The 25,934-nt window shown below is 35.3% G+C and overlaps 1 protein-coding gene across 1 annotated transcript; it reads left to right on the top strand.

The window, feature by feature from the left end:
• The first annotated feature begins 1,133 nt into the window (after window positions 1-1,133).
• LOC149774417 (cGMP-dependent protein kinase 1-like) lies at window positions 1,134-21,733 on the top strand. The gene is made up of 10 exons (XM_089945288.1): window positions 1,134-1,192; window positions 2,608-2,693; window positions 6,020-6,107; window positions 7,440-7,579; window positions 9,266-9,355; window positions 10,638-10,779; window positions 14,195-14,358; window positions 18,483-18,611; window positions 19,931-20,045; window positions 21,656-21,733. Exons 3-10 carry the CDS (start codon window positions 6,033-6,035, stop codon window positions 21,731-21,733), a joined length of 933 nt encoding a protein of 310 aa, XP_089801414.1. The 5' UTR covers window positions 1,134-1,192; window positions 2,608-2,693; window positions 6,020-6,032.
• Window positions 21,734-25,934: the final 4,201 nt, after the last annotated feature.

Genomic DNA, 25,934 nt, shown 5'->3' with positions numbered 1-25,934 from the left:
ACACGGTTTTTACATAAATTTCGTAAATACAAATTTAAAAATTAAACTATAATAATTTAGTATTATATTTTATTTGGGAATATGCCAATACCAATGAGATTCTTCCATAAATAAGTGAACAAGATGTATTGTTTAATATACTACAAATACTATAACCCTATCTACTACTACTACTATTGCTGCTGCAGTTACTACTACTATTGCTGCTACTACTACTACTATACTAGTCGCTTTGTTCATATTTAAGGTATGTATGTCACTTTTTTTTGTTTCTATTCTGTCGATTAGGTAATACTTTAAAAGCCAGGTTGTCAAATAAGTTTAAACTGTTTTAGTACAAACTCACTTGAAATGAACTAATCATATTCTTGGCACAGGGCTTTAATGCAGTGTAAAAGTAAAATGAAGTGGGTTTTTTCGTCTTCTTTCTTTCTAAATGTAGTACAATATCTTTCACCTCTGCGTATTAATATATCGTGTCCCTTCTATTAAATCATCATGGAAAAGTAGAATTCATAAAAGCGAACACAGACCTTTGGTCCCTTGCACTAATATTATTCAGTATAGCAGTATAGACCAATGATTCACAAGCACTAGGCCGTAAATCCCCGAGGAACCGCGTGGTTGTTCGAAGTCAGCATAAAAGTACAACTATTAGCATGTAGAAGTCCGCGAAATTTCATTTGAAATTAAGTAGGGCCTTCATTCTCGAAAAGGTTGTGAACAACGTGTATAGATATTAATTTGTCCTATATAACTGAAGTTATATACACGATGCTGACTTTATTTTGTCATTGCAGAAATTAAATATTGATTATTTTATTATTTCCCCACTAAAATACAAGTTTGTTTTTTAAATCGTATTTTACCTATTTTAATAAACTCATAGATGACATTATACAAACATATGAATGTATACGTTTTCTTGTCGCAGCATGACGTCAACAATACCTGCGCCATGAATGACGTCACGTAGAAGCAGGGTAGTAACCAAGAGAGCTAGCTAGCTTTCAGGTCTGGATTACATTTGATAAGTTAAAAGAAGCAAATATATATAGTCATGAAAACGAAATCGATGAGATTCCGATGGATGTCAAATTTAAAAAAGTGGGTAGTAAATACCCTCTGCTGTGTTGTAAGGAAGAAGAACAGAAAAAGAAAGCGATGCGAAGATCTGGAAAGTGCTGATGTGGTAAGTACGACAAAATGCATCGTCGTGTATGCGCGCGCGAAGAGAGAGAGAGAGAGAGAGAGAGAGAGTATTGAACAATGAACACATATTGCAGTTCTTTTTAACTGGGGCCTGTTTTTAAACAGTTAGTCACTTGTATAGCAAGAGCATAAAGTAAAGAATGCGCTGTATCGTCTTTGTCTTTTAGAATTCTTCAGAAATTACAATGGTTTATTATTTATTTATTTATTTATTTATTTATTTATTTATTTATTCTCATAGGCGGTTATATCCTTATTGATTGATTGATTAGTACTGGCAAATCGGCCCTCTCACAAGCAGTATATTTAAATTATCGTAATGGTTCAAGTTGCAATGGGTCAATGTCATATTCTACTGGAGTTAAACAATTTCTAACTGGAATGATTATGTAAGATATCGTTTGGTAACTGTAAATATTTCATGAAATATGTTAATACAAATAGTTACACATATAGAAATCGTTTTAATCAGGCCCCGATTTGTGCAATGAAATCGTATTAATATATTTTAGGTGAGTAATTAAAATTAAACTGTGTAAGTTACATCAAGCTCAGTCTCTATGTTATATACTTCCAATACAGGTTTTATCCAGTCTTTAGCGAAAGGGGTATAGTGATGGCTTCTGTTTCTCATAGTCTGTCCAGAACTCTGAAATTACGTGGTTGAAAGCCACAAAACCTAGTACTTATGTTGTTTATTTAATTACCATTTACAAAATGTACTTCATATTTTAACCCCATCCCTTTGACCTTGGAAATCATGAAAGATGAAGTATTTAAAAACATACATTTGCAGTGAAATATTTAAAGATATATTGAGCAAATTTTAGATTTTCAAGCACGCAATGAAAAGATACAGTTTATATCATAGCAAGCGAAATACAATCTCCGTGTGACGGCTTGGGACTTGAACGGGTCGGCCGACCGGGGTGGGGGGCGGAAGAACTTGTGGTCTAAATGACAGAAGATTGCAATGAGACTATGGATTATTAACTAACTGGTGCTAAAATTCACACCAGGACGTAACTGACTCCTGGAGTCAAGTACTTTGCTCAAGATATTACGGCATAAAATCTTTGCTGGTCCAAGCCGTTTTCAAACCGCAACTCACTGTGTGTATACACATTTTCTTTCTACTGAATATATGAGCTAGACAACTTTTATTTTTTAGACGAAACGTCATGAAATTTTTACGATGTTTTGACCAAATGAACATAACCAGTTTTTTTAAACTTGAAAATTGGAAAACAGAAAGGAAATTTTTCCCTGTTTATATCCAACAGTAAACACTATAGAAATTGTTAAAAGAGCTTATAGTTTCAACAATCGGACACATTTTTAGCATTGCGTCAAATAAATACCCACATACTCTATTCTTTCCAATTGTTATTTCAGGATAAATGTGGTGACGTGACAGCCTTTTCGGCGATAGATCTGAGTACGATCACCTCTGCAGACCCACCGTCTTCCCGTCATGCTGAGTAAGTTAGGAATGGCTCATTTCTGCAGCATTATTTATAACTCACTAATTGCAAATGCAAACTTTATCTGTCATCCACCGTCTATCAGTCAATTGAGTACATTATCTCCCTTATGAGCCGCGGACTGTCTCCCCATGTTAGACAGTTAAAATAATGTAAGGCAGAACCTGGGGTTTATGCATTTTAACTTATTGTAGTGAACGAGTTGCCGATATAATTGTGGAGTTCTAAAATACGAAACACAGCCGTGTTGTTCTACTTGTTATTGGTATTAATAATAACTATCATCAACTGAACAGGAAAAAGACTTCACATGTTATTTACAATGCATTGTTATACACAGGGCCTTTGCCAGACGCGGCCAGACTGTCTGGCGCCCAAGGCAAGGTTAGATTCTGGCGCCCCCACCCCACCCCCCGAAATATCAATTTCAAAATTTATAAACAATACATTTTTTTAAAAAATGCGCCCCCTTGAAATCAGCGCCCTAGGCAGCTGCCTAGTTTGCCTATATGGTATAACGGTACCAATTGCGCAAGTCCAGGTGGGCGGAGCTTAAGGTGTATGGAACATTGTATTCAGAATTAAAGAACAACACTAGCTGTGATTGGTGCATTATGTAAGAGTTGTACTTTCTGTTTGGCTTAAAAAAATGTTGAGCCTCTTGGCAACATGTGAGTTTGTGTTAATTTCTATCTAGATCATATTTTGTATTTTTTATGATTTTTTTAAAATATGGTACACATGGCTGAAAATGTGCTTGTTGTGACTAGATAACTCTTACCCCTGTCTAGTTCCAGTAGAGTTATCTCTCTTAAATGCAACGGAGTACCTGGTTATGTCATTGTCAAATTGACAATCTAGCATTGTTCTATATGGCAGTGTGTGACATGCATGTCCAAGTAGGACAGAAAGTATATTTATTTCACAGAACATTAGCATTGAGGTATATGGAAAAACAATTGGTACCGTGATACCATATGGTAACGCCGACCCTGGTTATACAAATACCTACTGTGGGAAGGTAACTCCTTGTTAGACACGGAAACAGACTTTATGATCCTACAAATTATGTCTTCTCCCGGGACACCTGTGGATGGTTACGTAATCTCATCTGTTGGGGTTCGCTCGTGTGATTGAAAGATAATGGTTTAACACCTAAACAGTTTCCACTGTATCCTATGTAAAAATGCAATAAAAAGTTATTACTTTTCGTTTTTCATGCAAGTAGAATGGAATTATTAGAAAAAAAAAACGAAAATGAAACTGTAATAAAGTGATAAAATGGGCCAGAAAATCCCGTTTTACAAAAACTGCTACCTCATTGTGTCGACATAGATGTGTCAATTCACGAGAATCGTCGTGAAACTACAATATAGCATTTAATACCCTCTTTACATTGATCAAATTTTTCACATCCATTTCTTTTCTATAATTCCTATTCTCAGAACATGTATTTTTCTATAATAAACGCGCTGTCTATAACGTAACCAAGGTGATGCAAAAGTTATATCATGAGTCTGAGTCGAGTACGGACACTCAATCATTTCAAAATTTAATATTTTATATCGGATAATTAATACATAATATCAAAGGTACAGGTGCATTTTGCATGTTCATGATTATCCTTCTCTTTAATTGTTGACATTTTTTAAACTTTTTCTTTTACTACAGAATTAAGTTTTTAACACTATGTTAACTAAAATGTGTAATTTTATTTACTAGAAATATGTTACTCTTTTAACTGATTTTCATGCATTGCATGTTAAAGCGTGCTACTGAAAATGAAACAGGATTTAAATTAAAATGTATTTAAAATATTCTTAAACTCATTGATCATTTATTTACTATCAGACTTTATTTAAAATGTGCGCAATTTTTATTATAAAAGAAATATGAAAAGGCACATATTAACTTCATAACATTGAATTTAAACTGTGATTAGCTCCTGCTGAGTTTAGATCATGAAAACAGATTCAATTTTTTTTATCAGAACATGCGTTATCATGCAACGATAACTATTTAGGAGATTTAAGGATTAATAGTTTCCAACATAATACGTATTTTAATATCATCAATATATATTTTTATTTCAATGCCTCGCATGCGGCATTTTCTGCGTATTACATGCAGTATGTCATACATCCACGGAGTCATTGACACCCCGGTTTGTCTTTTAAGTTTGAGAAAGGAAATTGTTTTCATTAAGTCATGTTTCTCCTATAATAAGTAACTGATCACATTACATTAGATAACATTTTACTACCTCTGAATCCAGCCATCTTGGATAAAAATGTCTTTATGTCTATGGTGTCGCTCTCCAGTTTCGTATCTTTTTATAGTGTTAGAACGTGAAAGAAAACAAATTCCCAGGTTTTCCTCACTGGTTATACTGGCTACTTAAAATGACCTTGTATATATTAGGCATCGTTAAAAGAACTTTTGGTTCCCTTTACTTATTCTGTTTGATGGATAGGTTTATTTTGGGTTATAGAATATTCAGTTTGGCCTTAGTTCAGATGTGCTCTTATAAAAATAAAAATAAAAACACTTCTAGCTCCTCTTGATCATTCCTAAAGGACGACAATATCCAAACTTTGAAATATCATCCAGACGGCCCCATTTTAGATCCAAATCACTTTTAAACTGATTTCCGTTTTGAACGAATTGCAGAGGTGCAGACGATATGAAAGCCACAATGTGATTGTGCTGATTTCCATTGCATGAACTGCATATCAAAAGCGAGTTCAAATTGGCATTTAATAATAACCGCGATATAAAAAGAGCTATAATTAGAGGAAATGCGTTAAGAGTAAAAATAGTGACCTGGAAATTCTACCAGTGAAAATGTTATTTGCCGTTCGAAGTCATATGTGAGGAAAATTAATCAGTACGATAATTTTAAAAATATTTATCAATTGTCCGGAGTTTTTTAGAAAAATATTGTACGCATCATATCAAACAACTTTTGAACTTCCTGCACTGCTGTAAATGTGAGTGACATAAGTTAAGGTATAAAATATATCAAGATGAATTGGTATGTTCGAAGAACGGATGAGCACAGGGCAGCGAAAGCGAAAACTGGTTTTAACAGGATATAATGGTGGGCGCCTGCCGGGTGGAAGGGTGATTAACCTTTAAGAGTTGCTTCCAGTTGTCTATATAACCCATAGTCAGAAATACATTTTACGTCTTTACGAGAGGAGTGATGTTGAGGTAGGAAAGAAAGTTATCCTAATGCAACATGATCAGGTAATATATTTGTCTGAGATTTCTTATGTTTTTATTTGTTCCGTTAATGACCTTCTGCTGTTTCGTTCTTCTAGTTTAGAAACAGAAATGGCAAACTTGAAGCTACAAGACCTGCATATAGTAACACCGCTGGGTGTTGGAGGTTTTGGAAGGGTAATATTGGTAAGTACTTTATTCTCCAATTTGTGTTTCTCCTCTTTTCGTCCCTATGTATAATCCTGCCTGTCGTAAGAACAACTAATGAATGTACTCGACGCGGTGGGTCATTCGTTTGGCGTCACAGGCTCAAGACCGAAAGAATACTGCTTCGAATCCTACCATAGGATGAGCCAGATCGGGTACATTGTATTGTCCTTGGGCAAAGCCCTTTACTTCAGTGTTATGATGTAAAATATCACATCCAACTAAACTCCTCGTATCTTTGAAGAAAAGTGGGATATATCAAGTTTGTTCGTCTGTTAATCATTCACTCTTTTCCAGGTTGGTCACTTTTAATCCCTATACAATAACAGAAGTTGGTAGAGTCACATATCATATAAACTAATCATGGGACATACATTTTGTTCCCATACTGCTTCCATTGCTTTTCGATCAAGGCTTCACTGTATCAACTGATTTTTTGAAGGCTCGGGATCAAATTTGGCACAGGCAAACAAAACCTCCAATTAGTGGTTCAAAAACATTTGCAATTGCACGTCCTTTATCCACTGAAACTATAACCCTGTTTTGCAGATAAAGAATATGGCAGGCTTTTAAGGGCATGAGTACCTCATAAACTACTACATTTTCTTTCGACATTTTGTTTATAATGTAGTTGTTATTAGTATAATGGTCGCACGAAGCAAAAGCGGGGGATCTCGCTGAAAATGGATGCGGTCGAACTGCATAGAAAGCAATAAGAATGAAAGGAAAAACATAAAGCATGTTTGCGTAATAAATTATGATGGTGACTCATAGCTAGCAAAGACGTTGATATTAATCTGCATAAAAAAATACTACGTACTACTTTAATGCAGACGCTGATTTAATGGAATCCGCTATGTTGACGTCAAAAGGATGAAACTTGGAATTAAAAGGATTAAATGATTATGATTTGGTTGGATTAACGTGCATATTTTATTAATCACTCACAAATCTAACACAAACCACTCAAATTTTATTTTTTGGCGACTGATTGGGTACAAGTTACACTTTGATATATACTCATCGATCATCATTTGATCCTAGAAAAAATCAATAAAGTCAACGGTGAGAATCGGCTGGTTGATAATGTGCATTGATTGTAAATGACTTTGGTTGTAGTACGTCAACACAACACTGTGAAAATATACTACACAGATACAAGTCTTGAGTGAAGACAATACCTTTAAATTGTACAACACATATAAAAGTCTTCAGAAAAGACAATACCTTAAATCGTAGAACACAACTGCACGTCTTGAGGAAAGACAATACCTTGAAATAGTATATATTACGTATGTGAATAATTTTCAGGTGCAGGAAAACAATAACAGCAAGGATACGTATGCTCTAAAGATCCTCAACAAGCAGCACATCGTAGCAATCGGCCAACAAACACAGGTCCTGAATGAAAAGAACATTATGGCGGAATTGAGATCAGATTTCATTGTAAGGTAAGATTATGATTTTTATTTTCCATGCTCCCACTGCTTGTAGATGTCCTTAATATGAGATGTTGGTGTCGTTTTGTTTGTCCAATTGTCATTTTTTAAAATTTTGTTCTCTTTATGACGATTGCCTAAATAAAGAACGAAAGAAATTCAATTGCAAGAGGAAGCCGTATACATATTTACATACTCTTGGAAAGGATATGAAAACTGCTTATTCGTCATTTTGAACTTTCTTTTTGACAAAATCCTTGTTAGCACGATGAAGCAAAATCAGTTTCAAGTAGACGAACAAAACCTGGTACGCACGTTATCTTCTTAGCATATTTAATGCAATGACCACTTGATGTAGACAAAAGAAATTCGATAAGCTTGTTGGTATGCATTACGGAAGACCGACCTAGTGTTTCATGTCACTTGATCATTCTCAAATTTGGAATAGCTTTTTTTTTAACTGGTTGGGTCTATACTTTGTTTGGTTTGAGCTGTTTGGGTCTATACTTGTATTGGCGTGAACTGAATGGGCCTATACTTGTATTCGTTTACAATCTTTGGGTCTATACTTGTACTGGTTTAAACTCTTTGGGACTATACATTGTTTGGTTTAACTGTTTGGTTCTATAGTTGTATTGGATTGAACGATTTGGGTCTATGTTTCTATTGGATTGAACTGTTTGGGTCTATACTTGTTTTGGTTTGAACTGTTTGGGACTATACTTGTACTGGTTTGAATTGACTGCGTCTATACATGTATTGGTTTAAACTCTTTGGGTCTACATATGCATTGGTTTGCTATTGAGCCATACGTATTATCCAAACGAAAACCGAATTCATTTCACTTCGGATCCCATTTGCACAGTAACTATTTTCTAGGTTGCATTAAGTTTTTCACTTCAGTGAACACTCCATGATATCTAAGCATTGTTGTCAATTAAAGCTGGACAAAATAGTAAGTGAGCAGTCATTTTTGGGTCACTCACTTTTAGGAAAGACGGTAAATGTTTAGTTGTTATGCTTATTTCGAGGCAATTTACTTTTTAGAGTTTCAATATATTAAATAGGAGTGTTGGATAGAATTTGTTCATTAAGAAACAGTAAATTTGTAAAAGGTGAGAATCATTAGATTACATTAACTATCATGATTGTAAAAAGACTGAATTAAAAGAAATGAAGAAAAAGTACAAAAACACGTGCATCACGTTTGCATATTGCGCAAGGAGATCATGTTACAAAATTACTTGTCCACCGAGATTCGCCATAGTCCAACACAAATTGATCTTCTCATGTGCATAAATTCCATAGGATGAGAGACAATAACAATTAAGCAATCGTGCTATATTAAGACATGAAATCCTTGGCCTATAAAGACGTTACAAACAAGTCGGGTATGATATAATATAATTAAATGCATTCCTTTTAATAAAATATCGAGTCTCACGTGGAAGCTGCAAACGAATAATCAAACTCATACAAATGACAAAAGCGTCATGAAAAAATTTAAGAATCTTATCGACATTTAGACCTGACGAAAATTCAGTAGCTATTGTACCCATTTAAAATATTTGTAATTAAGGCATCTTCAGTTGAACATGTTAATACAATTATAGTATTTCGTAGATGATAGTTATAAGGTAGGTATGATCAAATAACAGATATGGAGCTATGTTTCTTTCACAATTTTTTTTCTTCCAGGTTGCATAAAACGTTTAAGGATGATGAACATCTGTACCTGTTAATGGAGCCTTGTCTTGGAGGCGAGCTGTTCACCTTGTTAAATGAAGAGTAAGTTAAACAATCTTATACACTGCTGATTTAGATTTTATTACCGTAATTGTTTGTTTGTTTTTCAAGAAAGCTAACAATTAAAGGATGGGGTTAAAATCCAAATTTAAATGAATAAGAAACATCAACTAACACTTTCGTACGTGGCACTGTAGAGGTCATCTTTCTCTTATAGGTGCACAATAATTTGATGATACAAACGTGCATATTTATGTCATCATAAAAATTATCTGAAGAAACGGAGATCGATTTTACTGCATTTATTCTACTTGTGCGTGTATACTTGCTATGGATGGCGGCGCTAATTTTGTAAATCGTGTTATCTAGCAGCTGTGATTTCTTCCTTGTACACTGTTTTTACCATAAGTTTCCTGTTGAAACAAACATTGGCTACGTGTTACATTCAGGTCATTTCAAGTGAGCCCTTATTTAAATGAGATACAAAATGGCCTTTATCCCTCAACTTTAGGACACTATTAGCAGTACTGGCCGTGTTTGTATTATACGCTTGTATCATTTTATAAATTCATCATTGATGGGCTTTCTTCAAACCTTACAACACGATCACGGGGATTAATTAAGGACAGGAAACTAAATTTTCTGTCAAATATAATCGCGATCCGGTTGTCTACGTGATCTACACGCATTAGTCACATCAGCTGTAACAAATTCTTTTTCCAAGGTTAAAGGTTATCCTTATAAACAAAATTAATTAATTTGTTGTTATTTAGATATAACACTCATTGAACAAATGTGACAAAAATATTTACTTTTATTCAGCTTATTTTCTCACAAGTACAGTTTGGGTGCTACGACTCGACCTCCTACGTCACTGCCTTAATTAACACATACGTATTAGTTATAAATATTTTGAACTAATGTCATGTGACTCTCGACGTTATCAGTTCAATACACAAAATACGTAAAAATCACAACTGTAAAATTGCTTTTTTAAGAGTTGCAGATGTTGAATTATTCTAGTTATATAGTTTTTTAGATTTTCATAATTTTATTTAGACCCTGTGGATAGTAGAAACGGCGAGGAACTTAAAATATTTGATGAATATGACTTTTGAGAAAAATTTCACGTTTTGTATTTTCTGAATGAAAAAATATTTGTTGGAGATGTGAGTTGTTGATATTCTCTGGAAGGAGATGAATGCCCTAGAATGGTCTGATGGCTTTAATATAAATCTTCATAGAACGCAATGTATGTCGACCTTGACCAAAGTCTAATGCTATACTCCTTTACGCTTCTAAATTTGTTGCTTTTTTGTTATAGAAAGCACTTTAGTCATACAGCTGCAAAATTCTACACAGCCTGTATAGTAGAGGCAGTCAGCTTCATACACTCAAAAGGAATCATCCATAGAGATCTACAGCTCGCAAACGTACTCCTGGACTCCAAAGGATATGCAAAACTGGTATGTATACCTACACATTTATACTCTCATATATGTAATCCTGACTCCAGATCGTATGCAAAACTGGTATATATATATATATATATATATATATATATATATATATATATATATATATATATATATATATCTTTGTACTCTCAAATGAATATTCCTGGACTCCAAAAGCATATGCAAAATTGATTTTATATATTTTGGTATTGGTACTCTCAAATACGTACTTTTGGACTCCAGAGCATGTGCAAAAATGGTATATATACTGTTACGTATATCTGATTTAATTCATATTTATTTTACTTTAATTGTTTGTCAGTTTTAAATTTTGCATTCTCTTATATGCTATTATAATGTAACTTTATTCACTGGAGATAAAAAAATTTTCCAGGAAATCAGTTGACATGAATCATTCTTTCGTAAACACCAGGATTTGACCTAGAACCTAACCTTGATTCAAAGTTAGTAGCAAACACGTAAATAAGTTCTATTTTATTTTAAAATGATTGGTTGTTGTCAAGGTCATGATTCAAGATGTAAACAATTTTATTTTATTTTATTCTAAGAGTAAAACCACTCGCCTAATCAAGGCCATATTATGTGCACGTGATTTTTTTCAGATGTAAACACGGTCATATGGCCCTGTGTTTCGCAATTTTTCCATTACTGTGCATCCGTTAGTTCCAATAAAGATGCGTCGAGAGAGACTTCTGTTTTGAGCTTTTTACACTAATGTTATTTTTTTGTAGCTAGATTCTGAGTTATAATTTTCTTCAGATCAGTTAGATTTCGAAAGAATTAATTCTCTGGAAATATTTTAAGAAGTCATCACAGAGAAAATTTGAAAAGACATTGCTAACAAATTTAATTTGGATTTCCAAGACCGACATGATAAATTGTATTTCTATAAGTAACTGTAGACTTCAACACTACAGAATGTAACACTACAGAATGTAGCATACGTCATCTTCTTCCATCTTGTATTCTTCGTCGGGATTCGAACGTGAAATCCGTAGGACATTTTGTTATTAGGACTTAAAAAATGTATTCTTCGGTAATTCTTGGATTAATTTTGGATTTGTTTCTATAAAACCGTAAGTTCATATTTTTTTATTATTTTCACAGAATTTTTCCATGGAAATAAATTTATGTATTTTTTTAAGCTTGTTGTTATCATTCTTTCTTCTCTTACTGTTTATTCGAACCTAAACAAGTAACATAAAAATACTTCTATATTTTGCTCTCAAATACATGCCCCTGGATTACAAAGGAAGTGTAAAAATAATATGTATACCTCTAATGTTACTTTGAAATACGTACTCCTGGACTACATGGCATATGCAAAACTTATATGTATACCTATATATTTTTACTCTGAGATACGTACTCTTGGACTCCACAATACATGCAAAACTGATATATATATATATATATATATATATATATATATATATATATATATATATATATATATATATATATATATATATTCCCATTCACTGAGGCAATTTACATTCTTCTGTCGGATCGAATTTTAAATAATCATTATAACTGTCTCAATATATATCACGAGTTGATATGAAGTTGCTGTTATCATAAATAAAAACGACACCGTAAGTCAAGAGCATGACCATTTCTTGTTCGGTTTTATTCCTTATACCCACTCCACGACAAATGGATGTAGCTAACGCTTTGTCCGTTTGTCTCCACGTAAACCCTCTTTGTCAATTCTAAGGTCCGGAGTATATCGCAAAAAAATCGATGTATTTCTAAGAAACTTGAAACACATATTGGGCTAGTGGCTCATATCTGCCTTATGGTTTTCACAGTGCTTCATTTCCAATATTTGTAAAATCTTTCGGCAGTTTATCCTGTTGATACATTTGTTGGTTATAAGGACCTTTCCAGATCACAACTCCAAAGTCGTTTGAGATATATAAATGATCTTTGGTAAATATTCCAAAATCGTAATTCGGTTGTATTTTCTGCATTTCATTAATTTATTTGTCATTCATTCCTTTATCCCCGATTTAGTTGTAGGGGCTTAACACTAAGATCATGTCCAAAACGTTTATGATACATTTACTGGACAAGCGGTATAAAGGTACAGTTCCATATTCAAAGTTCTTCTATTAAATCACCTGAACATTCATCTCCATTTGTCAGATCATTCATCCATCAATCACACATCCATTTTTGGAGCATAACACATGGTCCTAGTCAATTTCCTGTATATTTTGTAGATACGAATGTCCTATCTATGAAATCTATGATTAATAATTTTGTCCCCTAGCAGACATTTGGCATGGGAAGGAATGTAGATGACTTCATGTTTTTGTTTCTTCTCTCCTATCCCCAATGTGATACAGAGGAGTGAAAATATGACATCATCAATTACTTCATCTGCATGTTCTTAAATATATTTCTTTGGCAGATCATAATTCCCAAACCGATTAAGATATTTCACCAACACCCAACAGCAACAAAAACGATACACATGTGAAAAAAATCGACTTGAGATACTTAGATTTTTCCCTGTTCAATATTTTTTTATGTCGCCTTATGGTAGTGGCAACCCATGTCTTGCTTGTTATAGTAGAATTGTATTCAAATAATGATTCTTCCTTTGATAAGTACAAGTCTACAACAATTTGCACCATACATGTTTGAACTGTAATCTTTACACATGAATCTGATGTGCGTCAAAACCAATTTTAGAAAATTGGTTTTGGTTCATCTATCCTTACAACGAATGTACTGGATTTCATCAAGTATGTAGAAAAATGAATGAAACATACGGCATAAGTTTAGTCAATACTCGGAAATGATTTTATTCTCATAATGATGTAAATAATTGCCTTCAACTCTCCATCAATAACATTCTTTGGTCAAACTTTGTTTTGCATTTTAGATATGTAAGTGGAAGGCATGTTCTAACATTGATGAACTTGTGGCCTTGCTCAAATAGTCCTTCGTGTCTCTATGACACGTTAAAACTGAATCTTATACATCGCGCTCTTATTAATGGGTTTCATTCTTTCAGTTTGATAATAAATATTATTTCTTTATGTGGTTAGAAAACATTATGTAATATTGTTTATCCTTTTCTTGCATAGATTGGCAACTTTTTGTTTCATAGCACTAATTTAAGTGCCCATTGTCATGCACAAATTAACAGGGGTTTTGTAAAACCTTTAGAGAAATAATTTGCAACACATGTCGGATTGATTTAGATCGCATTCGGTGAATCAGTGATAGATCATCCCCATCCTCACGCATGGGTTTGTTAGGTAAACATTTCACCTTTCATTACTTATAGTGGATATTGTCAAGTTAAGGTTACTAAGTACTTTCCGAATACACTCCGCTTTTCAGCTACATATAACACATACCATTTTATGCGTTTTTTTTCTCTCAATAGATTGACTTTGGTATGGCCAAGAAGGTCGGACCAGGTGAAAAGACCCAGACGATGTGTGGAACGCCAGATTATATAGCCCCTGAGATCATTTTAAAAAAGGGACACGACACAGCGGCAGATATTTGGTCCTTGGGAGTTCTTGTTTTTGCTATGCTTTCTGGCCGGTAAGAATTGACAAACACTGTGTACGGGAGTAATAAACGGTTTGCTGTGCACCAAAACTAGCCTGTGCCTGCAATACATGCATTTATACAGTACGCGAGCCTCTGGTGTTTTTATACAGCTAAATTCGCAATAACGCACATGTCAAAACAGTTACAGCTGCCTCGATCATGTATGAATGATTAAGTTACGCCTCTTCGTATAAATAATATGATATGCTTAATATATAAGAAGACAATCTAGTTGTCTACCCACGTCTTTCTTTTACAAACACGTACATCGTTTATATCTGAACCGAAAGTAACGAATAAACTAAAACTAAAAATCTATTTAAATGAAAATTTAATTTATACCGATTTTGTATTAACCTTAAGAAAATTGTAGGAGACTAGAAATCAAAATTTTCCTTTTAGGTATGTAATTCTCTAGAGATTTTAATTCGACTGTCATGTTAATAAATTAAATATCGTAAGCGGGTAGTGATTATATTGCGTGGAAGATACCACGATTCCGAGTTTTTCCGAGTTTTGATGAGACGACAGATCATGTGGTCCCGTGACGCAATACTAGCCAGTCCTCGAATACAAACATAAACATGGCGAACGAGGCAGACAGGAGGAGACCACATTTGGGTTGCACATTCAAAAGTTGAATCTGCTGTCTAATATAATAGTTTATGTACTGTACTGGTCAGTGCTAAACGAATTTTCTTAGGCACATGCAGAACACACAGTATTAATTATACGGAAGAACTGTAAATCAGTCTAGAAATGATTTACGGGTTTGGTGGTCCATAATTGGTTAATAATTTAAATCAAAATTTTAGGAAAAATATCTTTTGAGAGCTTATACTATATGTAATTTTAAAAAAATATAGACAAATTTCTACTGATGCAATTTTAGCATTCTTACAGGCTTGACTCAGGAGTACTCGATAGTGAAAGTAGCACCTGATTCATTTGGTGCAGAATCAATAACATGTGTTTCATGCACATGTATGTAAACAAAATGCCGCAGCTCATATGGTGCTCTCCAAACATAAGCTTACAACAAGGTTAGATGTACATGGATAATTATAGGTCTCATCCTCAGCACCCAGAAATTTTAAGTTATTGAATTTTAAATATGATGGTGTTTCCATATGTTTACTCATGGAGTTGAATTAGTACCGTGTGTCCTGCACCGGGCTGGTGACTTAAATAAACTCAAGCCCTGACTGAAATTCCACAAGCCCGGACAGTTCATACCTGTCAACTCTCAAGCCGGGAGAAATACCTCCCGATCTCGTATTATCTCATTAATTTTTCTCAGCGAAGTCCCGATTATTACATTATGTCTGTCAACTTTTCATTTGTCAGAAGAAAAAAGCCCAACCCCAAACCATTTATAAATAGATATAACGTATGCAATCCAGTCTAGACTGCCACACTGCAGACATTGTGGCGATGTGACTGAAAAATTGTCAAATCACACGCACACACATCTAAATCCGGCACTGGACGAAATAATTAACATCACACAACAGTTTAGTTTTACTTCAGTAAATAGAACGTGAAGATTAAATATTATTCAAGTAACAGTACTATAGTAAAAAAAAAAAAAATTTTTTTTTAAAAAATGGTCACTAATTAGCTTAAACGAATGATCACTGTGAAATTTTCTCTGCAAACAAAATCGCATTTCCATTTCCGCCAAAGAAACTCGGCCAGTTAACACCTGACATTCCTCCACCGTATATGTAAAGTTTAATCACTATGATTAAATTAAAACAAGGAATAAAGCAAAATATACCATGCAGCATATGTGCCCTTAAAGAGCTAATTCATAATAAATATTTTATTCAGCAAACAGTGTTACATGGATTAAGACTTAAACCTAAGTAAATAAGATGGGGAATAAAACGTGAGAAAAACAGTTGCCACGTGTACAGTAACTTGTGACTGCAAATTTGAACAGCTAAAATGAAGTCCATGGCATCGTAAGTAACAACAAAATAGGCATCGTTTATTTGGCAATCAATTGATGGTGCTTTCATACGCACACTGTCGAACATGGTTTCTTTGAAGTATGTCTGAAGGGCAGTCGTTTTCACAAGATCAATGCAAGGATAAGGATTATGTTGATTAGTCACACCGGCTTTATTGTTTGCTTACTTGGATCAAAACTTTAGCTATTTTGCAATTTAGCCAGAGCTGACAAGAATATGCAAACCGGGCTTGTCCTGTAGGAATAATAAGGCGTATCACAGGGAGAAAAGGCATGTCCCATGGGCGCTCGCACATTGGGACAAGGGGATGGGTCAATAATCTCTTCTCCCCCCCCACCCCCATCCCAGTTTATATTGTCAGCCAGTTAATGTGAACCGTTGACCTCTTTTCTTTTAATCGCTACTATTTAAACTGCCAAACTGATAGTTTTATATCAGTTCCAATCATTACAGGTTACCGTTTATGCATACTACATGTAACAGGCATACACTGAAAATTATTTTGTTTTTAATTTTTAATTTTTTAAGATTGTTGAAGATTTTGTTTTCTCGAAAGACGGCAGGTTTAGAATCTTATTTTTAGCAAAGCTTCCATTTGATTAAAATGAGATCTAAATTTCACATTGGACAGTGGTGATTTGATTTCGATTGTGCCGTGTTAAGGCATGTATGTCAACCTCCTGAAAATACATTTGCTCATTTCGCCAGCGCGATCAAAGTTTCCTCAGGCAAACAATTTTTGTTTCGACAAGCCCTACGGGTACCTCACTTTAAATACAGGATGGGCCGAAGCTAAAACCAGATGGACCCAGGGTATCGGGCTATCAGATTTGTTTTAAACACTGTTGGTGTAGATAAAAGATCTGTGAATTGATTGTTGCATTTTGTGGTCACTTACTCGGCCTTCTGCCTATTTTCGTAACTCACACGTTTAACACTTTTCCCAAGATTTATAATATCCAAAGGTATGTCTGGAACAGCGCCAACTTTTATTCTAGGCCTAGCATTTATGTATCCTTCAGCTTCCATTTTTTCATAATCCCTCTCGTAACATTCCTTTTAGAAATGTAACGAGCACAGTGTGCTGTTTGGTGTTGCTTTAAAATCGACTCGTTTGTAATAATGTATCCATTCTTTCATTATGCCTTTATCGATCGCAAAAAAAATGTTGTCCACAGGCTTTTCTTAATATTCTATTACACCCGTAAGCAACGCAAAACGGCATTGTCTTTTACTCTGGCAACTCCCACTTGGGTTGCTGAGTTGCTACTATGACGTCACATCCCAATAGTAACCGAATAGGCTCGAAACTTTTGCATACGAGGTCATGGAAATTCAGCTCCTAGAAGATAGGCCAATATTTAAATATTGGTATTACGGTCGCAGATGATACTTCAGAATAAGGTTTTCTGCTAAAGTACTTTTATTATTATTCTATATTTCCATTGGTTTCTGGTCTCCTTTAAACTTTAATGCATACATTATATACATTATTTTTAAAACAATAACATAACGGATGTGATTAAACTTATACCCCGTGGATGATAAGTAATACAGTCATGCAATGGTATTAATTAATGTGAAATGTGTATACGTCTGTATCTAATGCATATTTTGGTACTTCAACCGAGACCGCTACAGCAAAATTACTTCGGACAAAAGATAGTAGTTGAGTCATTGCGACAGATGATCTCATGCACTACTTTACATTCTACCTAGTCATTTGACGGATGCATCTGTCAGTAATCATTTTCAGTTACCATTATCGGATGCAGCAAATGGTAAATACGTAGTTAACCTGTGACATCGTGCACAATCATTGGAGCCTTCACAAATACAATTGTGAAATATGTACAGTCTCTATTTCTAGCATGTGCTAATTTATTTCCATTATGTGAGATAACTCAGAGAAGACGAAAAAGAAGACACGTGATGGAGACATAATTCTTGGTTAAAACATGTCAGCAGATATATATTGTCTTGCATCTCAAATCAATGTAGAAAATTACTTAGTCCTTATGAGTTCTTGATTTTGCTATGCTTTCTGTCTGTTTAGGTTATCCTTTCTGTACATATTTATAAGTACCTAGTAAGCACATGAAGTTGCTTATCTTTCAAATATTGTATTTCGTCTTCCAGATCCTTATTTGCAGACAAGGATGATAATGACATGCAGATATTTAATAATATCATAAAGGGGATCAATGATGTTGTCTTCCCAACCGAAATTAGAAAGATCGCTGAAGATTTCATACGGAAATTGTGCAGGTAAGAAGGAGATATGCTGATGTCTTTGCAAATAATAAAAGAAACATTTTTGAAGGTCTCTTACGGAAACTACACATATCTGAAAGGGATCGATGCTGTTGTCCACCGAAGTGACATAGGAACACTGTAGATTCTAAATGGAAACTATACAAGGAAGAAGGTATTTTCGTCTTTGATTTCAACGTACTAGCTATATACCAGAAATATAACGAGAACATAACGAAGACAACAAACATCTAACCTCCAAGCACACAAAACCAAAACCTACTGGATTTTAAATTAACACATTTCCAAAGCTCAGATTGAGAGCTTATCGCTGGATTCTGGTTAAACACAATTTATGATACAAAGAAAATAAATTATTAATTAGGTAAGTCCCAGTAAATGAGAGCGGTGCATCAACTAAGGATTCTCTTTTCTCACCTCAGTAGATATATAACTCTGCCGAACGGGTTTCAGTGTTTGTATACGTGAAACTATACCTCTATGCTTTCATTTGCTTCTAGACAATTTGAAAAAGGGGAAAACAGGGTCGACCATATCACAATATATGAAGCGCTAGACTTTGAATTTTTATGAAACTGTAAAATTCACCATAGATTTTCTTTAAATGCGTAGAGACAAACATAATGTTTTCAGTTGTTTTTGCCGTAAATAACGAGTAGGTTGAACATCTGTAGCCAAACGTGTCCGTATAACGACAAAGTCAATAAGAATTTTGCAGCTGTTTCATTATCATCTTATTTGTCCTTTTAATGTTGTTATCTAATCTGTTTGTCTGTCTCTATATATAGAGATTTGAAAGTTAGCCCGAATTTCTCCCTGTCCTTGACTGTCTGTCTGTCTGTCTTTCTCGATAGATAGACACAAATCATATAACGGTAGAATATTCACTCGTGCATGATCAGAATGGTATTATCAAGCATTCTCTTGCAGATTCCATGGATAGCACTTTCCGTTATTGCCATTAACACAAAAAAGATATCGATATTTACAATTTTGCATATCTGTCTCATAGAAAATATGCAGAAAATGCACTGTTCCTTAAACCTGACAGGGGCGTCATCCATTTGAAGTAACGTGCGAAGAATGGAAGGACAATAATGTTTTTGTCTGTTGTATCACGGTGCAGTGTAGAACATAATTGAATGTTAATATTTATAACACGGTATTGCCCATGAATCAAAGTCATAACTAAACAATTAAACATTTAAAGCCAAAAGAGACATGCCTATAATACCCATGCGCCCTCTGCATGATTGATATATTGATTAATTTCATTCAAGCATTACCTTTATTCCCTTTCCTTTCTTTCCAAGAAATAATCCTGTCAAACGCCCCACCGCGCAGGAAATACCAAAGCTTGGATGGTTTAACGAATTTCAATGGGAGGACTTACGAGGCAGAATAATGGAACCACCTTTTATTCCAACGGTTATAATCTCTCTCTCTCTCTCTCTCTCTCTCTCCATTTTATTTTCTAAACCATGCCCGTCTCTACACCCAAACAAAAAAAGAAACAAACAAGGCCACAAAAACAGCAACATGCAGAAATAAACAAACTGCAAGACAATTAATGTGAATTGGCTGTTAATCATGATATACCAGCTTTATTGGATTACGTGGATGCTTCATACAACTGATTTAAGAACCCCAGTTAGCAGCAGCCCATTAAAAGAAGCAATCGGTCCCTCATTGCCATCCGATGCATATCGATATTTAAGCACCGGCTAACACTACAGTTTCTAAAAACAAACACATTATTTGGACCAAAAAAATGAACGGCTCAGTGGTATTTTCGTTCCTGTCTCCCATAAGATGACTGAATACAGGGCATTACTTTTATATGTGATTTGTCCCATTTATCTTGCTCTGACATCTATTTACACTAAAATACAATATCGGCATGTATGGACAGGTTTTTGTAGGTCACGTAAAGTAATATCATCGCAAACTGAGTGAATCGTATTTTGGCCATTGTCATTGTTTTATATTTTTTGTCTATCTATCTGAATATTTTATTTTTTATCGGTTTTCGTTGTTCCTTCGTTGATTGTTTTCTAACTAGATATTAACCCAAGACGTGTGTTTCGTTATTCAGGTTGAATCCTCAGTTGATACTAGAAATTTCGATTGTGAAAGCTTCACAAAAGAAACAGATTATCCACGCATTGATGACGTAATAAGCTGGGACCCGGATTTTTAGATCAGTTCTACTATTCCCACCTTACATCTGTCAACTTCTATTTTTCCCCGATGACCATAAATTTAATAGCTGAAAAGCAAGTGAATTAATTAAAAGTGAATCCTGATGTTGGAGACTATCAAGAACGCTTACCACGAGCTTAATTGAATATTTTATATTCTTTTCATTTTGTACATGAAATGTGAGTACCGTGTAATCATACATGCTATTTAATTTTTATGGAAGTGCACGCTGTTTTTGTGGACACCTTAAGTTCCATCTCAAGCATCTGTGGCGTGGTTAGCACTTGAGAGGTGTCCCCTCGTAAACACTGTTTTCGATCCTTGAAGATTTAGTTATTTAAAGTGATTTTTTTTTGTTGCTCGAGGTTATTCTGATGGTTGTATGGTTCCCTACTCCCTCCAGGTATTTCACATGCTGGTCATCTTCCCTTCTCCATTCCCCCTTTCTTGGTTTTAATTAGTTGTGCCTCTTGCCTAGAGTCATTCTTGTAGACATAATTTGTAATTTTACTTTATGTTATTGTTTCAAGAACTACTTTGGTGTAGATGTTTCAAATCATACGAGGCTGCTTTCTTTAATTTAAATCTGTTTTGTTTTACAGTTGGTGTGTTCGTGTGTGCCTCTCTCTCCCTCTGTCTCTGTCTCTGTCTCTCTCTCTCTCTGTCTGTCTGTCTCTCTCTGTTGCATCCCTCTCTTAACCTTGGTCTCCTTTCAGAAGGCAATTGGCCATACAGGGGCTGGCCTCAGTTTTTTTGTTTGTGTGTCACTGCTTCATTAAATAGTTGTTTGTTTTCTATTGCATCATAGTACTTCCTTGTGGTTTACTTTGTTTTAGCTTTTATCTGTTCATCCATACTTTGAAATGTTGATTAGTGCTCGATTTGTGGTAGCTGCATCTGCTTTTCTTTATTAGTTGTCTTGTCGGTTAGATTTCTAGGTGTTTCTCTGGCTTCGAAGTCTTTTCCCTGATATATCGCTTCTGTCTGTTTTTGTAGTAGTTGGTCCGGTTCTCTGGCCTAATGTTGGTTTAGCCTTTCATCTCGTGAGAATGTAGTCTTCGTTTCTCTTTTTTCAGTCTCACTTAAACTAATATTTATTGTTTCCTTTGGAAGTAAGCGCGTGGGTACAGTTATGCTCTGTCAGTAGTGAACGAAGTTACATTTGTTAAAAAAAGGCTTGTGGCGGGTACATTTAGAAAGACGGTGTTCATCATGATAAAATAATATGACTTCAGCTGCTTTTTTATTAGTTGTGAGTCGTACTCTGATTCATGAAATAGACATGTACCCTGTGCCCTACATAATTTTGATTGGTGGAACTCTGGCTTTGGAGGGTTTCCTAACTTCTGTTTACTGATTGGTAAATTTACTCTGAAGGCTTGAATTGTCAGCTGGATTCGTCATCAGGAAAGCCAGGGTAATGCGACCCCTTGATCTTACATGGTTATTGAAAAAAGAGTATGTTGATTCATTTTGAAGTCATTGATAATCGTCAAAGGGAAGCTACTCTTCCAAGACATTTTTAGTATGGTCATCCATGTTCAACTATGATAATTTTATTTGACTAATGCCTTTTTTCCTCTCTTACTTTTCCTATGTTTGCAAAACAATGTAAATAACATCAGAGGTTTAGAATTATGCAGGTCAATGGCAGAAATTCAATCATTTAATATATTTTATATGGCCTGTAAAATACCTGCATTTCCTCCAATATTCCAATATTTAACTTAAATCCAAGTGATAGTACTGTCACACTCACGTGACCAACACTATATTTTGCATTGCCCAAGTATTTGTACTCTAGTTTTGTTTTGTTATTTGCTTGTTTTGACTTTTTAATTTGTTTGCTTTGTTTTTGATATTTTGTTGATAATAATTGTTTGGGTATTTGTTTCCTTCACATGCGAAAAGCGTGCTTGCATTGTTCAGAACTGTATTCCATCAATCGGAATAAAACATTTTCACAAATGTAGAGTCACTTTTCTTTCAGCATCCTAAAAGCATTTATAGCCATTATCACGGAGTTATATGCTGACTTGATTATTTCCAGAATACTGTTACTTACAGGTAACAGGAGATACTCCTTGTGTGAACAATGCGTCAATTAGCCTCAAAAAGATAGACATAATATCATTTACAATTTAGCTTGCCTCAGTGAAGTAGGGCAGAGTCGTTATAGTGCACGTCACGTTCTGTCACCAATGTTCCGATATGATAAACTCTCTACAGATAGGGTTATCTCATCGGAACTTTGACTAGCAACGATGACTACACGTCAGATTTGGCATCAACGTATACATAATAATCGACATGCCTGTTAATTCTACCTGCGCTTATGTCCCTCCCCCCCCCCCCTGCAATATGCATGCATCTCAACTATTCTTTTTTCCTAGGCATTTATTCCTTTCCCCCAGGACGGATTAAATGGGATACTATTATACATATGTACCATATCTATATTCATTCAGAACATTTTGAGGTCGGTCTTGTTTTTTGGAAACAGGTACACTTTTATACATGGAATCTTGAAAGTTCACCAGGAGCTGCATGTTGACAAGTGTCGCACCTTGACTGAAAATATAGATCACAGTGACGCAGATATCGTTGTGGCAGTGACCTTGGTTAATGTGTGCCTTATATTTATTTTTAAAATTTCTTTTCATGCTAGAATCACGAAACAAGAAATTGTATGCATATTTATTAGTAGCACACCTTAAAACCAGAGGTCATTGCGACCTATATTTAATATTTTACTGCCTTAGCTTAAGAGTTTGCCTTAACTGGTAATCATATAGGTTTCCTGCAGTCACGTTGTATACAAATAGTTATATCTGGAATATTATAGAAAACAAAGATATCATGAACGAATCCATATTAAACAACTTTCTCAGACTTTAATAGTAATAAAATGACAAATAATGTAATGATGTGCCGGTATACCTGTTTTCTGTACTAATTTAAAGTGTTTCCATACCTCCTGAAGTGTGTGTGTGTGTGTGTGTGTGTGTGTTTGAGAGATAGATTTGGATTTTTGACGTAGCTATTGTTCATTCATATCGCTACAATCTCTGCAATGTGGCAGTTTTTAGTGATGTCTAGCACTGGATCATGATACCGCAGACATGTAGTATCATGTCCCACCCATTCACCCATGACACCAGGCCACCAGTCCTAACACTAACCTATTAATGCTGAGCGCCCAATGAGGCAGCTGTTAGTACCATTTTATAAGTATTTGGTATAATTCGACCTGGGTTAGAATCTCTCTAACCAGTAGGCTTGAGGTATAGAGATTCAGTCGGGATATTTTTGAAAAAAGATGAACTAAATTAGAATAGACCGACTAGTAGAAAATATAAACTGAATGAAACTTAAAAACTGTCTGACATATTGAATGAGAATGTGGATAATATATTAGCGGAAATGGTGACTGAAGTAGTACTACCTAAAGCATTAGCCAAAATATATATATACGGGTATGTACTTGTTACTGTAACTGATCTTTAGTAGCAGTGTATATATCTGTAACACAATCATCATCATCATCAGTCTCATGACCTAGTGTCGTCGTTGAGGCACTGTGCTGCTGAACATCTGACCAGTTCCCTCCACTTGTCTCGATCATTTGCCAATGTCTGTGTCTCCGCAAAACTTTTCCTGGTCCATTCTGTGATGTTGTCAGTCTACTTTTTTCTCTGTCTACCTCTCCTTCTGCCACCCTGGACGCTGCCCTGCAGGACTGTTGTGGATAGAATATTGACTCTAGTGACATGGCCATACCATTTCAGCTTTCTCTTTTTGACGGTGGTGAGGAGGTCCTCATATTGGCCTACTTCGCGCCTGATGGTGTTACGCACTTCTTCATTTGTGATATGGTCCATGTAAGAGATGCCAAGGATGGTTCTGTAGCAACTCATTTCAAGTGACTGGATTCTTCGTTGTAATTCTGCTGTCAGGGTCCATGCCTCACATGAGTACAAAAAGACTGAGATGACTAGAGCTCGCAATAGTCTGATTTTAGTTTTCAGACAGTTATTCTTGTCTCTCCAGATGTGTCTCAGCTTTGACATAGCTGCCATTGTTTGTGCTGCTCTTGACAAAATTTCTGCTCTTGATCCCTCTTCAGTGATTATGGAACCAAGATATTTGAACTGGTTCACTGTTTCCAGTTCATGACCTCTGATTTTAATCTTGGCTGAGATTTGTTTGCCACTATTTGTCATCAGTTTTGTCTTCTCAGCGCTTATCTGCATGTCAAATCTGGAAGATGTTTCATCCAGGTTCTTCACTAAGGTGGCTAGCTCGTCTTCACTGCCTGCCAGACCATCAATGTCGTCTGCAAAGCGGAGGTTGGTGATGTTACGCCCTCCAATGCTGACTGTCCCACAGTAGTTTTCCAGGGCTTCGCTCATGATGCGCTCTAAGTAGATGTTGAAAAGCGTGGGTGACAGGAGACAGCCTTGACGCACTCCCACTGTTGTCTGGAACCAGTCCCCCACAGCACCTTGGGCAATTACTGCACTGGTAGCCTTGGCGTACAGCTGCTTGATGGTATTGGTTAACTTTTCACCAATGTTATACTTCTTCATTGTGGCCCACAAAGCCTCATGCCACACTCTGTTAAAGGCCTTTTTAAAATCTATGAACACATGATAGATGTCTTGTTGGTGTGGCGAGTACTTTTCGCACAGAACCCTGAGATTGAATATTTGTTCTGTTGTGCTTCTTCCACTCCGGAACCCGGCCTGTTCTTCAGCGATTATTTCTTCTGCTTGTGGTTTCAGACTGTTCAAGATGATCTTCAGCATTACCTTACTAGCATGGCTGATCAAACTGATAGTTCTGTAATTTTGGCACAGCTGGAGATTGGTCTTTCTGGGAAGTGTTATAATCAGTGACTGGGTCAATTGTGTTGGCCATTCACCTGTGTGCCAGATCTTGTTGCAGATTTTTGTTAGTAGCTCTTTCACTGATTCTGCCCCATTCTTGATAAGTTCAGCTGGGATGTTGTCTACTCCAACTGCCTTCTCATTCTTCCGTGCTCTTATTGCTGACTCCACCTCTTCTTTGAGAATGGGGAAGTCATCATCATTTGAGGAGTTTGGAACTTAAGCA

Source organism: Sinohyriopsis cumingii, unplaced genomic scaffold, assembly GCF_028554795.1.
Source record: "Sinohyriopsis cumingii isolate HCF-2022 unplaced genomic scaffold, ASM2855479v2 utg000229l, whole genome shotgun sequence".
Classification (NCBI taxonomy): domain Eukaryota; kingdom Metazoa; phylum Mollusca; class Bivalvia; order Unionida; family Unionidae; genus Sinohyriopsis; species Sinohyriopsis cumingii.
Note: the sequence above shows the minus strand (reverse complement) of the source record. Positions and strands in the feature narration are given on the sequence as shown.

Excerpts from the sequence above, each read along its gene's own strand:
- LOC149774417 (XM_089945288.1), top strand. The coding sequence starts at position 6,033 with ATGGCAAACTTGAAGCTACAAGACCTGCATATAGTAACACCGCTGGGT. Across the intron at positions 10,780-14,194 it reads CCAAAGGATATGCAAAACTG|ATTGACTTTGGTATGGCCAA; the intron begins GTATGTATACCT and ends TTCTCTCAATAG. Across the intron at positions 20,046-21,655 it reads AACCACCTTTTATTCCAACG|CTTTTATCTGTTCATCCATA; the intron begins GTTATAATCTCT and ends ACTTTGTTTTAG.